This window comes from Moschus berezovskii, chromosome 28, assembly GCF_049115385.1.
Source record: "Moschus berezovskii isolate FMDL1 chromosome 28, NW_MosBer_1.0, whole genome shotgun sequence".
NCBI lineage: Eukaryota > Metazoa > Chordata > Mammalia > Artiodactyla > Moschidae > Moschus > Moschus berezovskii.
Genome location: NC_142487.1, coordinates 12,162,735 through 12,178,859, shown reverse-complemented (window position 1 = coordinate 12,178,859; position 16,125 = coordinate 12,162,735). Strand labels below are relative to the sequence as shown.

Here is a 16,125-nt window from a genome sequence, read left to right as displayed (position 1 = left end):
CAGAGCAGCCTTCCTTTGAAGAGAAAGTCTGGGTCCACTTAGGGACCATGTGGCTCACACGCGCCCAGTTCTCGGCCAGGCCAGGCCTTGGATCCTGTCTGCACAGAGAAGGTCCTGCAAGTCCTTTGGCAAAGCCCCCACTTAGGAGCTAGCTTTGTAATACGAGCAGTGTCCCCATCAACAACTAGAGCAAGTCCATTAAGTTCATTACACCTGTCATGCTGCCAGCTGACTCTCCACATGCCAGGGATGAAAGTACACCGTGCCCAAGGAGTGCCACCAGCCCCCTCCCCTGGGCAGCTGGCACCCTTATCTCCGGCAACCGATTCTCAACGTCTGCTGCTGCAGAAACAACGCAGCCATAAACTTGGTTTCAGGACACCTGAGGACCTGTGCAGCTAAGAACGCAGTTCAGTGTCATTGGAAGCTGGACCCCAGGAGAAAGATGAAGAACCATGTCTCCTGATGTGAAGGAGGAGAGTCGTGCGGGCCGGAGGCACCCGCGAGGCAAAGCGTCACCGTGTCAGAAAAAACACAGAGCTGCTCCCTGGATCCTGCCGCCCTGCCGAAAATAAAAGCAAGAGACACACCCTTCTTGCTTGCAAAGCGAGTCGAAGAATTCCAGGCAACGGACGGAGGCTGTTCACGCACCCCCACGAACCCCACGCACTGCACAGCCTGCAGGCTCCTGGGTGCCCAGCCCCGCCCACCTCTTGCAGACAGCCGTAATTTCTTTTTCTCTGTCATGGAACGTTAGCAATCTGTCCGGAGCTTGGCAAGCACCAACTTGCACTGTCATATAAACTGTCTGACAAACTTAAAGTCTCATAAATGCTTCGCTTTTCCAGGAGACAATAAAGCATCATTAAAAAAAAAGTTGTCATCTCCTTTTCTGTTCCTTTTCTCTCTTCCTCTTCCAAAATAAAGGCTGGGTTTTGGGGGTGGGAGGAAGAATGAGAAAACAGAAAGCCAACCACAAAAGAACTCCCACAAACAGAAAGGATCCCTCACCAGGATCGGTAACCTTGAAAGTCTCCACACTTTTCCAATGCCAAGTGAATGAGCAGATAAATGAATGGGGGAGGGGCGGCACCACGCTGTGGGTCTCGAGGGGTGCAGAACAAAATCTGCAAGACAAAAGTACGGTCATTAAAAATGAATAAAGGGTGTGGACAGCAGCCCCCACCCGCTTCTGCTCTTGGGTATTTGAGCCAGACACTCCGCGTCCTCATTAAGTGGTGTCTGGCAGGCTGCCGGGTTTTAGTGGGTTCTGGGAATGCCAATATATTAACCAGAGGACTCTTTGCAAACCCTTTAGAGTTTTTATTCTAGAAAAGTCAACCATTTGGCACAGAGCAGCCTTATTTTTGTCCGGGAAAGCTCTCTGCTGCCAATCAAGGGAGAAATTATAGCTATGTTCTTCGTAATTTCCAAGACTTATCTGGAAAACAAGCTTGGGGGAAAGAAAAGTCCTTACAAAAACAGCTTAAAAGGCCAAAGTACCATTTTTAGTGGAAATTCAAAGAAAAGCAACCCATACTCAAATCACATGGATAGGACACAACACAAGCATTATTTTCACATCCTCCTATGGTAGCGAGAAAAACAGTATTACTTTGAATTACAAACCCAATTATTTCTACAGCAATTAATACAGGTGCTCACTTGTGTCCCCTACTTACCTAAAAATGAAACTAACAATGTCACCAAAATTTCCGAAAGATGTGGAAAGTCTCGTGGCCTAAAGTTTCAGATGGAGGCAAAAGCTATACATTGCTATTAAAAACTGAAGCTTCACCTTCCTTCACACCCAGGGTACAAGGTCACGGTATAACTCCAGACTAACACACTAACATACCATGAAGGCAGAAAGTCATTCTGACATCAGAAGACTGGCTTTCTGGAGAATGTCCTGAGACCCCTAAAAAGTAGGGGGTGGAAGCAGGGAGAGAGGGCCACTGGGGGGCACTCCACACCATTCTGCACTGCTCACATTTAACAGCCATAATCCATATGTAGTACATCAACTGTTTCTGAAAATTTTCCAGGTTAGCATGGACAGATTATTTCATTTCGTTCTTCTGTATTAACTCTCACCTCAAAGAACAGACACCTCACAGAAACATCATAAGCCCAGACACAGAAGAAAGATGAAAAGAAACTTGCAAGGGTCACCAGGAAGACCCAACCAGTCATGGGTGCCACTGACCATGGCCCATGCCCTGAGTACCTCCTGCCCAGACCATGAGGGTGACTGTACAGGGATCCAGACAAGCACTGGGGTCTCTGCTGGACCACAGGCCAGGAACCACAGCGCCCAAGACGCTAAGTCACTGTCATTCCCTAGGCTCCCCTGTCCAGCTGGGAGGTGCCCCTCCAGCAGCCCCAAGGAACAGCCGATCGCATCCCATGAGCCACCGGTCCCTCTGCCAGGCCGCTAAGTCAACCATGACTGTAGCCCAGGACTGTAAACACCTCTGCAGGCGGGTGGATACTGCTCTCAGTGCCAGGCAAGAAAACTATTCTTAGAGCACTGTCAGCAGTCTGGGGGAGTAGGGGGGTAATGAAATTTGCCAGTGTATGTATATACTCTGGCAAGTAGGGGCTGGAGACTCTGACTCTCAAATGATAGGCCACCAAATTGGCACGAAATCCTTTAGTAAGCAGGTGCCACAGGCCAGGTTCCTCTGCAAGACTGTGGTCATGCAAACAGCCCCAGAGAGGATTCAAGAGACAGCCCTAAAAAAAGCCTGCTGGGGACAGTTTTCTCCATCGTAAATACAAGCCTCCACCAACAGACAAGACTCTTCCAGGGTAACAGCAAAATGTGAAGAAATGGGGGGGGCGGCTTTTAAAACAAGGGAAGAAGGCAGCTCCAAGTCTGCAGCAGCAAATCCCTCACTGGCATTTACAGTCTCAGCCCTATTTCCTAACAGTGGGTTCTATGTCAATAGCAAAGGGAAGCTCTTAAAAGAATTAAGCTCTAAAAGATCATGAGGAATATATCCCATGTTTCAAAAAGCACTTCTCTGCAAGGACCATTAAAGGGCACCCATCCAAGGGTTGACAGGAAACCAAATATTATAATTCAATACATGTACATGGATAAGATCCACTCCTTTGTCCATGGAATGACTCAAATTTGACATTACGACCCTTCACTGAATATAAAGAACATGTTCCAAGATTACTGTGCAGAGTCCAAGGGCAGCTATGCAGAGCAGACAGCACACACAGCATAAGCCCTGGAAAGACTAAACCCTCCTATGAAAACGCAGACCTGACTGGACACCCCGGCAGTTTCTCTGTGCAGGGTCACCAGGACCATTGTGCCACTCCAGGGGACATGGACTGGAGATCACCCTTAGGGTCAGCCCAACAGGCAGAAGGGCCATTTTCAAAGGACTCTTCCCTTAAAAGGAATAGATGCACCAATTTTTAGGCCAGCCACCTCCACTGCAAGAAGCCTACTAACAGCAGCTCCAGGACCAACTCTGTGCAGCTCACTTCCCTCGTCCCACAATGCCCACACACAGTAGGGCATCCAAAAATACTCATCAGTCATAATCCACATTTAGAACGCAGAACCGAACTACAAGCCAGGGGTCCAGAGATGTGAAGCTGACAAAGTAATAAGAGAGAAAGAAAAGAAAATAGATGGGACACAGAGGAAGAGAAATAAGCAAATCAAAAATATCCAATTTCAGCTAATTAAAAGAGTCTACGGGGAAAACAAAACTTAAGCTATTGAATCCACAGCACTCACGAACACTCCTGCGCCTGGTGAGTTTCCGGCTGTGCCAACCCGCCAGGGTTCACTCGGCAAGCGGCCCCGAACCCCTACCTTCTCCAGGTGCCCCCCACCTGTCGCGGTCCTCGTTGTCTTCCTAAACCCCCTCGCCCCCCGCCTTATCGGAAGCCTCCTCCTCTTCCAATTAGGAAAAAAGTTTAAAACCAAGCTGACGCCCTGGGGGCCAGCACGGCGAGAGGCCCAGCACCCAGCTTACCCGGCGCGCCCAGCCCCCGGGCAGCCGGCGAGGTCCCGGGAGGCGTCCCGCGCGCGGCGCCCCGCAGACCGCACGACAAAGCGGGGCAGCCGGGCTGGGTGCTCGTCGCTTCCTGTCTATTCCAACGCGAGGGTCACAGAAATCCTGCCCACGCCCGCTTCCTGCGGGCTCGGGGCGCAGGCGAAGGGCCAGCGGCACCCGGACTAGCGGGAGCCCCTGCAGCCCGCGCCCGGCGCAGCGCGCGCAACACCCGGAAGCGCGGGGTCTAGGGTCCTCCCGCCCCGCAAACTCGGGCAGGTCCCGCACAACCTGCCCCCGGACCCCGCCTCCCCGACCCCGCCGCGGCGGCGCACAACCACGCGGGGCACCAGGAAGTCGACGGCTCGGTGGGGGCCGCCGTGCCCAGCGCGACCCTGGAGAGGGCGCCGACGGCGGGGATCGAGGACATCCCATTCCAGCGTCCCTTCCTCCCGCCCGCGCCCCCGCCCCGAACTTCGCCGGATGCCGCAGCACCGGGTCAGCCTTTACCTGCGGCCGCGGCTCTGGAGTGAGGCGGCGGGCGCCCGGGGTCGGCGGGGGAGGGCGGGATGCTTTAAGGGCCCTGATCGGCCCGGGCTCCCCGCGCTCTCCGCCCCCTTCCACGCTCCTGGAACGCGCAGTCGGCCTGGCGGCGGCGGCTCCTCCCCGGCCCACAGGAGATCCCCGGCCTCGCTGGCCGGGCCGCAGCGCCGGGCGGGGAAGCGGGAGACTGTGCCGTCTCCGCCTCCGCGCCGTCTGTCTCCCGCCGGCCCGCTCGCCGCGGCCGCGTCTGCCTCGCGGTCCGCCGGCCTCTCCACCCTCCCCATCCCCCTCCGAGCGGGACCGGCGGCGGCCGGGCGGGGCGGGGGCGGGGTGGGCCGTCCGGACCCCGAGCGGGCAGCGCCGACCTCCGCGGACCGCGGCCACAGAGCAGGGAGAGCCGGCGGCCAGGCCGCGGGACCCCCGGCTGCGCACGAGGCTCGGCTCGGCCTCGCGGGGCGCGCGCCCACCGCCGGCCGGACGGGGAACTCCATCCCGGAGTCGGAGACGGCGGCGGGGGCCGTGTACGCCCCTGGTAACCTGTCTTCCCACACAGGCCCAGACGCACAGTAGGGCTGCAGGACCCTTAGTAGGGCTGATAAATCCTCCTTTTCCACCTGTCAACCCCTTCGCGGACAGGAAAGTCAGATGGATTCTTCCCACGGCAACCCTTTCTCCTTGGAGGGCCTACATTTCTCCTCTGAAGGCCTTTGGGACTTGAACTCCACCTGAGTGCAGATAGCATAGGTGTTGTCTTTCAGAAGTACGAGCTTTCACACCCACTAACCTGACCTGTGTTTGACCGAGATTTTGTTATTGCCACAGCACCCGGGCATTTTAACCCAGCTTTATTACAGCCACCAAAATTAGCCACTCACCTAGAGTCAGACATCTTGGACTGTGAAGTCAAGTGGGCCTTCAGTTCAGTTCAGTCGCTCAGTCGTGTCCGACTCTTTGCGACCCCATGAATCACAGCACTCCAGGCCTCCCTGTCCATCACCAACTCCCGGAGTTCACTCAAACTCATGTCCATTGAGTCGGGAGTCGGTGATGCCATCCAGCCATCTCATTCTCTGTCGTCCCCTTCTCCTCCTGTCCCCAACCCCTCCCAGCATCAGAGTCTTTTCCAGTGAGTCAACTCGTCGCATGAGGTGGCCAAAGTATTGCAGTTTCAGCTTTAGCATCAGTCCTTCCAATGAACACCCAGGATTGATCTCCTTTAGAATGGATTGGTTGGATCTCCTTGCAGTCCAAGGGACTCTCAAGAGTCTTCTCCAACACCACACCTCAAAAGCGTCAATTCTTCGGCAATCAGCTTTCTTCACAGTCCAACTCTCACAGCCATACATGACCACGGGAAAAACCATAGCCTTGACTAGACGGACCTTTGTTGGCAAAGTAATGTCTGCTTTTTAATATGCTATCAAGGTTGGTCATAACTTTCCTTCCAAGGATCAAGCGTCTTTTAATTTCACAGCTGCAATCAGCATCTGCAGTGACAAGTGGGCCTTAGGAAACATTATTAGGAACTAAGCTAGTGAGGTGATGGAATTCCAGCTGTTTCAAATCCTAAAAGATGATGCTGTGAAAGAGCTGCAATCAATATACTGGCAAATTTAGAAAACTCAGCAGTGACCACAGGACTAGAAAAGGTCAGTTTTCATTCCAATCCCAAAGATGGGCAATGCCAAAGAACATTCAAACTACCGCACAATTGCATTCATTTCACACGCTAGCAAAGTAATGCTCAAAATTCTCCAAGCTAGGCTTCAACAGTACATGAACTGAGAACTTCCAGATGTTCAAGCTGGGTTTAGAAAAGGCAGAGGAACCAGAGATCAAATTGCCAACATCCGCTGCATCATAGAAAAAGCAAGGGGATTCCAGAAAAACACCTACTTCTGCTTCATTGACCTACACGAAAACCTTTGACTGTGTGGATCACAACAAACTGTGGAGAATTCTTAAAGGGATAGGAATACCAGACCATCTTACCTGCCTCCTCAGAAACCTGTGTGCAGGTCAAGAAGCAACAGTTAGAACTGGACATGGAACAACAGACAGGTTCCAAATTGGTAAAGGAGTATGTCAAGGCCGTATATTGTCACTCTGCTTATTTAACTTCTGTGCAGAGTACATTATGCGAAATGCCAGGCTGGATGAAGCACAAGCTGGAATCAAGATGCCAAGAGAATTACCAATAGCCTCAGATGCGCAGATGATATCACCCTTATGGCAGAAAGCGAAGAGGGAACTAAAGAGCCTCTTGATGAAGGTGAAAGAGGAGAGTGAAAAGCCTAGCTTAAAACTTGACATTCAGAACACTAAGATCATGGTATCTGGTTCCATGGCAAATAGATGGGGAAACAATGGAAACTGTGGCAGACTTTATTCTCTTGGGCTCTAAAATCACTGTGTAGGTGACTGCAACCATAAAATTAAAAGACGTTTTCTCCTTGGAAGAAAAGCTATGACAAACCTAGACAGCATATTAAAAAGCAGAGACATCACTTTACCAACAAAGATCCATATAATCAAAGCTATGGTTTTTCCAGTAGTCATGTACAGATGTGACAGTTGGACCATAAAGAAGACTGAGCCCTGAAGAATTGAGGTTTTCGAACTGTAATGCTGCAGAAAACGCTTGAGAATCCCTTGGACAGCAAGGAGATCAAACTAGTCAATCCTTAAAGAAATCAACCCTGAATATTCATTGGAAGGACTGATGCTGAAGCTGAAGCTCCAGTCCTTTGGCCACCTGATCCAAAGAACTGACTCACTGGAAAAGACTTGATGCTGGGAAAGACTGAGGGCAGAAGGAGAAGGGAACCAACAGAGGATGAGATGGTTGGATGGCATCACTGACTCAAGGGACAAGAGTTTGAGCAAACTCCGTGAAGTGAAGACAGTGAAGGATAAGGAATCCTGGCATACTGCAGTCCATGGTGTCACAGAGAGTTAAACGTGACTTAGTGACTGAACAACAACTGCCAAAGTTAACCCCCTGTGGATATATCAAAATATACCAACCTGGGATTTCAGGCAGGGTCTAACAGAGAGGTAGTTAATTAGAACAGCTCATTTTCAATGTCTCCACCCCCTGCCAAAGTTGACCAGCTCATACTTCCATAATATCAGAGAAAGGAATCTTTTGAAATCTACAATAATTGACAAGTAACTTTATAGCTAGTGAAATGTTAGCTTAATTCAACTTGCTTTAAAAAGTCCTCAGCAGTCCTCAACCGAGATGGTAACTTCCAGGTAGAAGCTGATCAGTGCTCACAGGTGATACCATTTAATATTAACTGCCAGTTATTGGAAGCCATGTGCCAAGCCCTGTACTAGGAACTTCACATAGATTATCTAATTTAATCTTCAGGGTAACTGTGGCAGCTAGAACATCCCCATTTTACAGATAAGAAAGTTGAGGCTATGATTAACTTGTCTCCAGACCACAAAGTTGTTGTTCAAAGTTGTTACTGAGTCGTGTCCAACACTTTGAGACTCCATGGACTGCAGCATACCAGCCTTCCTGTCCCTCACCATCCCCTGGAGTTCGCCCAAGTTCATGTCCATTGAATCAGTGATGCCATCCAACCATCACATCCTCTGCCAGCAGAGGATGAGACCACAAAAAAGTGAGTCACAGTTCAGGAGCTGAACCACACTGCCACCTGCTGGCGGGCTGATATCCCTCGGCTCAGCTCAGCCCAGCTCCCAGCGAGTCCGGATGGAGGACCTCTACACCTGTGGGACTGTTTAGTCTCTGGTTGCCAGGGGAAACCTCTTTAAATGCCATTGAGCTGAGAAGTGCTTAATAGAGGTAATCTGAATCTGACAAGAATCTACCTGCTAGCTTGTTATTTAATGATCCATGTTAAGAACAGCTGTGGGGTTGGAGAAACTGGTCTTGCCCTTTTGAGGTCAACAGAGGAATGGCATTTTCCTTCTAAACCTGATACTGCCCATGGGCAGTAAGGAAAATGTTTTTTCCAAGAACAGGAAACAGTTTGTTCTCCGATTGTTCAATATTTCACTTGTGGATCATTTCTGTGTATATGATTTCACCCTCTTGAGACCTGAATTTTAAATGTCGCCCTCAGCTTTACCTTTTATGAGAATCTTAGCTCATCTTGCTTTCCCTTTTCTTGCTGTCTTCCCTCAGTTATCATTAGAAACTGCAGATCTCTATTTCTAAAGAGTAGCTAAGGGAGGAACTCTGCCCTTGTTCTTGTTCTGCATTTTAGCTGCTTCCGCCCGCAGCCCTGCACACACACACTCGTCACAGCAAGGGCAGAACCAGAGGCATCAGACATATGTCTGTTCTCTGTAAATCTAGCAAGACCGGACCATCCATCAGCTCACCTGGCGGTCAGTGACCTCTCACCTTCACTTTGAGGGCCCAGGCAGAGGCCAAGAGAGCAGGACTTCATTCTGTTCCAAACACCGGAGCATGTAAGTCTACCTGACACTCACAAAGGGCTCCAGAGAGATCAAAGGAATGAATGGAGTCTCGTATTGTGATGGACAAGTAAATAATACAGAGGTAAAACATCACTAAACTGGGTGGAAATCAACTGAAAATGATTTCGAGGAATTGGATGTAGGAAACAATCTTTCTCAGTATAAATCCACTGCAGTTTACCTGGTGTCCATTAAATCTCGACCGTACTTAGTCCACAGAAGAAGGTCAGTCATCTGAGGAGACAAAGACAGAAGCATAAACATGAACAAATGATTTTAAAAAAAAAAGATCCTGAGGGTCTGAATGAACCACAAGATGAATGTGAAACAATTCAGTTATTTAGCTGTCATACATAACATTTGAATGAAACTTAAACCATCCAAAAAGATCCACCCCAAATGGAAAAGGAGCAAGAGAAGCTAGATGGAGGGCAACTCTGCTGGGAAGTAAGCACCCCCATTCGGACAAGTATACAGGGACAGGACAAGGGTGAACTCAGTACCAGGAGGGAGGCCTCTGCCCCATGTGTCTTGGCAGTGTCATAGGCACGCTTCATTGTGCCATCTGCACCATCAAACCATCTCAGTGTCTGGTCTGTAAAATGGAGACAATTCCCACCTCATGTGATCTGTGGTGGGTTGGCCACACAAGACCACCTCCATGCAAACACCTCCTCTGGGATCTGGCTGCCCCCACTGTTCCAGGACCTGCAAACTTCACTCCTTGCTCTAGGGGTACAGATTCAAAATCACCAAAGACAGGAAGGAAAACATTCTGCAGGCAACCTCTGCTTCTAGCCTTGTGCAATACTTTCCTTGCTCTCTCTCCTTGAAGGGAAGCGGGGAGAAGAAAAGGAAAAATATGTCAAGAAAAAGATGTAAATGGTCACCTCAAAGACTGTCCATCCAGACGCACTTAGGCGTATGGTTTCTGTACATCAGTTGTCAAAAGTATGCAACTCCTGCCAATGGTAAAGTTCAGTCTCGTCTGTCTGTTGAGACCACAGCTCTTCACATCTCTGCCTCTTTTGGTGCCCAAGTGGCCCCCACCCACTTCCCCATGCCCAGCAGAGCCCCTCAGGACAGGCTGACTCCCCCCGGGTTTGGGGCCTGCTGTCTGCTGCAGTGACCAGCAGCTGGGTTAAAAGTGGCCACTGCAGCCCCACCCTCGTCCACTGCTTTCCAACACATGTTCAGTCAGCTGTGTACAGTTAGTGAGTTGCGTTCAAAACAGAACCTGGCCCAAAATATCCTCAGTAAATATCAGCTTCCTTCACCCTTTCTCATCCTTGCCAGCAGGGACAGGCTCTCTGGTGACTTTGTACTGGGTCAGCTTAGCCACAGGGGGTGGGGTCTGTGCTGCCTGGAATTCCCTTCTTCAGGTTCCAGGTGTTGAAATAGCTTTCTGTCCCCAAAATGGAGCTACTCGTGGGGTTCCCATCAGCACACCGAAACATAGATGACTTTCACATCCTGTCAGCGCTCATTTGGCCATAAACGCAGGGCATCCAGCCAGCAGTCCTCAGACCACAGCCAGCTCTGGGCCTTCTCACCCTACAAGCAGGCTACATGGGCCCAGGCCCTCACATGCTTCCTCTCTGCCTCATCTTCGTTCTCTACTCTTTATCCTGAGAAAGCTTCTTGCCTTCTGCCCCACTTTGCAGTTTGAAAGGTCCACTTCATGAAACGTTAGCATGTTTATCACCTGAATTATTTTCTTTAGTCTTTCTCAGAGGCGTGTTAGAAATGCCAGAGAAAGTTGTGGGTGACGTGGAAGGAGGCGTTAAGCAGTGGCGGGACCTCCCGAGGATGTGGGGTCTGGGTACAGAGCAGCTTCATACCCCTTACCTGCTCTCTCCCCATCCTGTCCCCTTGTCTTGGGTCGGGGGTGCATGCACAGCCCCATGGAGAAGGATGCCAGCATCTTCTGCCAGTCACCTGGGTCGTTTAGGCTGAAGGGACAAAAGATAGATGGGGTTTGTTTGCTCTGTGGGCCCAGGTGGCCTGTGAGTACCAGTCTGCCCCCCACCCACCCCTTCACATCCAGTAATACTGCCTGGACCCAAATCATTGCCATTCACTACACTGCTGACTACTGCCTGTAGTAAATCTCGACACCATATCCCTTTCTAAGGTTCTGCTTTTGTGATCCAACCCTGATGATACAGAACCAATGGCCAGGGTATCTCTGCCCCCCAGCCAGAGATCAACTGTTTGTGGAGAACAATACCCTACCAATCTAGCTTCTTTAGGAACGGTGTTCCCCCAAAACAATCAAACTGCTTGAAAAGGTCCTTTACAAAAGAAAACACGAAATAGCCAGCAAACACATGAAAAGGTACTCGCTCATTACTGCCGTTCAGTCGCTCAGTAGTGTCTGACTCTGTGCGACTCCGTGGACAGGATTTCCTGTTCTTCACTGCCTTCCAGAGTTTGCTCAGATTCATGTCCATTGAGTCAGTGATGCCATCCGACCATCTCATCCTCTATCACCACCTTCTCCTGCCTTCAATCTTTCCCAGCATCAGGGTCTTTTCCAATGAGTCAGCTCTTCCCATCAGGTGGCCAAAGTATCAGAGCTTCAGCTTTAGCATCAGCCTTCCAATGAATATTCACGATTGATTTCCTTTAGGTTTGACTGGTTTGATCTCCTTGCTGTCCAAGGGACTCTCAAGCATCTTTTCCAGCACCACAATTCAAAAGCATCAATTCTTTGGTGCTCAGCCATCTTTATGGTCCAACTCTCACATCTGTACATGACTACTGAAAAAAAACATAGCTTTGACCATACAGACCTTTGGTGGCAAAGTGATGTCTCTGCTCCTTAGGGAAATGTATATTAAAGCCATAATGAAAGGTTTTAAATGACTGCAAAATTTAATCCAAGGAGAGAAATTAATGGGAAATAAAGTTAACTAAGTTAAGCCCTCCTTCTGACCTCTCAGGCATCAGTAAACTGCTTGGAAAGATTGTTGAGCTAATTTCCCCATGTTCCAGTCATCACTGGGTGTGAGCAGCTGCCCTTATGAGGCCTCAGGCCTGTGAGCACCCGGGACAGAGTGACTGGTAGGCTGAGGCTGACATTTCAGTGGCTGATGGCATATTATTTATAGGATATCCAAGTTATCAGTGGGAAACCAAAGTAGAAGTTGGGAATTCTGGTGAAAGTCTCTGATGTACAAGAGGAAAAAATAGGTCAATTATGTTAAAATAATTCTGTGTGGGCTGCCAGCTACTGAGCACAGGGACACCCCCACCAGAAGTTACATGGTAATACTAATTTCATCCTTAAAAGCAAAGCTCGGTCTCATATATATGTAGTATGTCAAACCACACAACAACCATGTCTGGGGGCCCAAACCAAGTCCTCCTGCCATGCCATGGCTAAAAGTCAGGTGCTGACAGTGGCCGCCCATGCTGGCTTCTCTAATGCAGGGGCATCACTTTCTCCTCACACACACACGGAGCATCATGTTGCTGCTGCTGCTGCTGCTAAGTCACTTCAGTCATGTCCGACTCTGTGTGACCCCATAGACGGAAGCCCACCAGGCTCCCCCGCCCCTGGGATTCTCCAGGCAAAAACACTGGAGTGGGTTGCCATTTCCTTCTCCAATGTGTGAAAGTGAAGTCGCTCAGTCGTGTCCGACCCTTAGCGACCCCACGGACTGCAGCCTACCAGGCTCCTCCATCCATGGGATTTTCTAGGCAATAGTACTGGAGTGGCTTGCCATTGTTACTATATGTAAAAGCAGTTTAAAACCAATAAAATAACTGAATTGCTGCTGAAACCACCTATGTACACTTTAGCCTTGGTCATCTCCCAAGCCTGGCCCGCAGGAATATTCTTCTAAAGACAGCAGAACATAAGGCAGGCAGGGCCTCTCCTGCAAGACGACGGATGTGTAAACAGAGAATTGTCTCCAAACACGAGAACATTCCTCTCCATCCAGATTTTTATATCTATACCGCATATGAACATATTCTGAGACCGTATACATACTTATATCTCTTTGTGTTTCTAAACTTTATGTAAATGCTATTATATGGTACATTTGACCTTTTCATTCATTACACAGTCTTTATTCAAGTTGACACGTAGTTTTAGTTCATAATAGTGTTGCACTATGTGACTAGATCTCCTTCTCTTCTTGAGGACATTTAGAGTTCCCATCTTCCCCACTCTTACTCCATTGCAACATGACCATCCTTGTTATGTCTCTGTACAGAGGTGTAAGACTTTTTCTCAGTGTTTAGACGCTCAGTACACACACTTAGAATGGGACTGCTGGAACTTAAGGTTTGTTCATCTTCAATTTTGGGTTGCTTCTAAGCAGAAACTTGATGGAATTGGATTTTTAGTGGCTGTCTGCGTGCCCTACTACTGGCAACCTCACCTGCTCTTTAGACAATCTTTCATCATGCCTGCTTGCTGGAGACCTTCCCCTCCCACCCCACTCACCACAGGGGTGACACTTACTCCCACAGGGCTTATGTATGAGTTGAAGGATGTGGACATAACTGGACGTCCAGTCCACAGAAGGGACATGTCTGTTGGGCCCCAGCTGTGTTTCTGTGCCCAGGCCCCCCATCTGTGTCCAAGCCTATTTATTTCTCTGCCACTGAGAACATGCAGCAAAATCCCCTCATGCTGAGCGTGGGGCTTCAAGTCCTGCTGCTGGCAGATGAGAATGCTGGTTGATGGATTATAGGGAAGTGGAGAAAAGAAAGAAAGTGAAGTTGCTCAGTCATGTCGGACTCTTTGCGACCCCGTGGACTGTATGTAGCCCACTAGGCTCCTCTGTCCATGGGATTTTCCAGGCAAGAATAATGGAGTAGGTTTCCATTTCCTTCTCCAGAGGATCTTCCTGACCCAGGGATTGAACCCAGGTCTCCCATGTTGCAGGCAGATGCTTTACCAACTGAGCCACCAGGGAAGCCCATCTGCATGCTGAAGGGGTCATCATTTCTCATTTGGCAGAGGAGAAAACTGGCTCAGAGGGAAAAAATTTCAACAGAAACAGTGCAGGTAAGACCATACTGGAACCCAAGTATCCTGACAGGGAAAATCAAGGCATTGTCAGAGGTGGAAGGGATTTGGAGATTAATCCACCTCCCTCACTTTTTACATTCCTGACCCAGGTCTGCTGCATTGCAGGCAAATTCTTTACCATCTGAGCCACTAGGGAAGCCCACAGATGACAGACTGGAGCTCAAATAGAGAAAGATCATTGATCTAACATTTTTTAATTTTACAGAAAAGATGAGTGTAATTGACTGACTGGGCAGCTCCCCACACAGGGTCTGCACTCACTCAAGTGTGGTCATGGTGACAGTGGTATACCAGAAGGCTGCAGGGATGCTAGTAAAGTTCGTCTTGTTTGTGTCCTTCTTGGCATAAAGCTTAACAGTGGCAAAGATGATGATGGCCATGGTAAGGGAAAAGAGGAGAAAGCCCAAGTCAGAGGCACAGTTCTTGAGTGTGCAGTCCAGAATCTGCAAGCCCTGTGAGTGCCTGGAGAACTTGAAGATGTGCAATACCCGAACACCCACAGGGTGACAAAGGCGCCTGAGACATCCTCGTTCTTGGGCATGAAGAGAGGGAAGGAGGAAATAGGAAACAGAGTAAGGATCAGAGGAGAGAGGAGAACAAATGCAACTGCAACTTTTGCCTTTTTTTTTTTTTTTATTCAGAGACAAATGTTGCCAAGTAAGCAGGAAGAACGTCTCTTCAGCACTATTTGTAAAGCTTTGCTGTCAAAGTTTTAAAACATGTAAAAGGATAATTAAAAACCAAGCAATTACAATGCACTGCCTACCAAATTCTACACGATGTAGCTTATTTTGCAAAAAGAAGATTGTTACTTCTGGTTTTTTCCCCAAACAAATATCAATACTGTAATACTTTTCCCTTTGTATCCTAATATAAATTGCTTCTTTGACTCTATTAGTAGATAGATTTTTGGTTAAAAAACACCCTAAAAGTAAAGTACCTTAAAGTGTTCTATGAAAAGGAACTCGGTGTGAGGGAATAGTGGAATGAGGCTTTTTTCCCTATAGAAACTAACATTACGTATAACAAAGGACCTAAAACACTGTTTTGTGCCCATTAGCATGGGCCAGGACTCTGGGGAGCGCTCAGCCAGGATGACCCAGTTGTATGGAGGTTTCCTGCTCACCGGCTGGCACCACACGCTCTGCAGCCTCACCCAACACAGTTCTTAACCTCCAAAGCATCTCACAGTATGATGATTTCAGGATACTGTATTTGCATCTTACATGGTATTAACATACATACATACATGTATATGTATACATACATCAGTCAGTTCAGTTCAGTCGCTCAGTCGTGTCCGACTCTCCGCGACCCCATGAATCACAGCACGCCAGGCCTCCCTGTCCATCACCAACTCCCGAAGTTCACTCGAACTCATGTCCACAGAGTCGGTGATGCCATCCAGCCATCTCATTCTCCGTCGTCCCCTTCTCCTCCCGCCCCCAACCTTTCCCAGCATCAGAGTCTATTCCAGTGAGTCAACTCATCGCATGAGGTGGCCAAAGTATTGCAGTTTCAGCTTTAGCATCAGTCCTTCCAATGAACACCCAGGATTGATCTCCTTTAGAATGGACTGGTTGGATCTCCTTGCAGTCCAAGGGACTCGCAAGAGTCTTCTCCAGCACCACAGTTCAAAAGCATCAATTCTTCAGCAATCAGCTTTCTTCACAGTCCAACTCTCACATCCATACATGACCACGGGAAAAACCATAGCCTTGACTAGACGGACCTTTGTAGGCAAAGTAATGTCTCTGCTTTTTAATATGCTATCTAGGTTGGTCATAACTTTCCTTCCAAGGAGTAAGCGTCTTTTAATTTCATGGCTGCAATCAGCATCTGCAGTGATTTTGGAGCCCAAAAAAATGAAGTCTGACACTGTTTCCACTGTTTTTCCATCTATTTCCCATGAAGTGATGGGACCAGATGCCATGACCTTTGTTTTCTGAATGTTGAGCTTCAAGCCAACCTTTTCACTCTCCTCTTTCACTTTCATCAAGAGGCTTTTGAGTTCCTCTTCACTTTCTGCCATAAGGGTAGTGTCAT

The 16,125-nt window shown here is 48.9% G+C and overlaps 1 protein-coding gene across 1 annotated transcript in view; it reads right to left on the bottom strand.

Moving 5' to 3' along the window:
• Positions 1-14,459, bottom strand: part of LOC148773572 (uncharacterized) — a 65,672-nt gene extending 51,213 nt beyond the window's left edge. Inside the window, exons 1-3 of the mRNA XM_088833358.1 lie at positions 14,341-14,459; positions 10,878-10,981; positions 4,536-5,109 (exon numbers count right to left, since the gene is read on the bottom strand). Coding sequence (XP_088689484.1) covers positions 4,536-5,109; positions 10,878-10,981; positions 14,341-14,459 — 797 coding nt within the window. The remainder of the gene's footprint in view (positions 1-4,535; positions 5,110-10,877; positions 10,982-14,340) is intronic.
• Between the last annotated feature and the right edge of the window lie 1,666 nt (positions 14,460-16,125).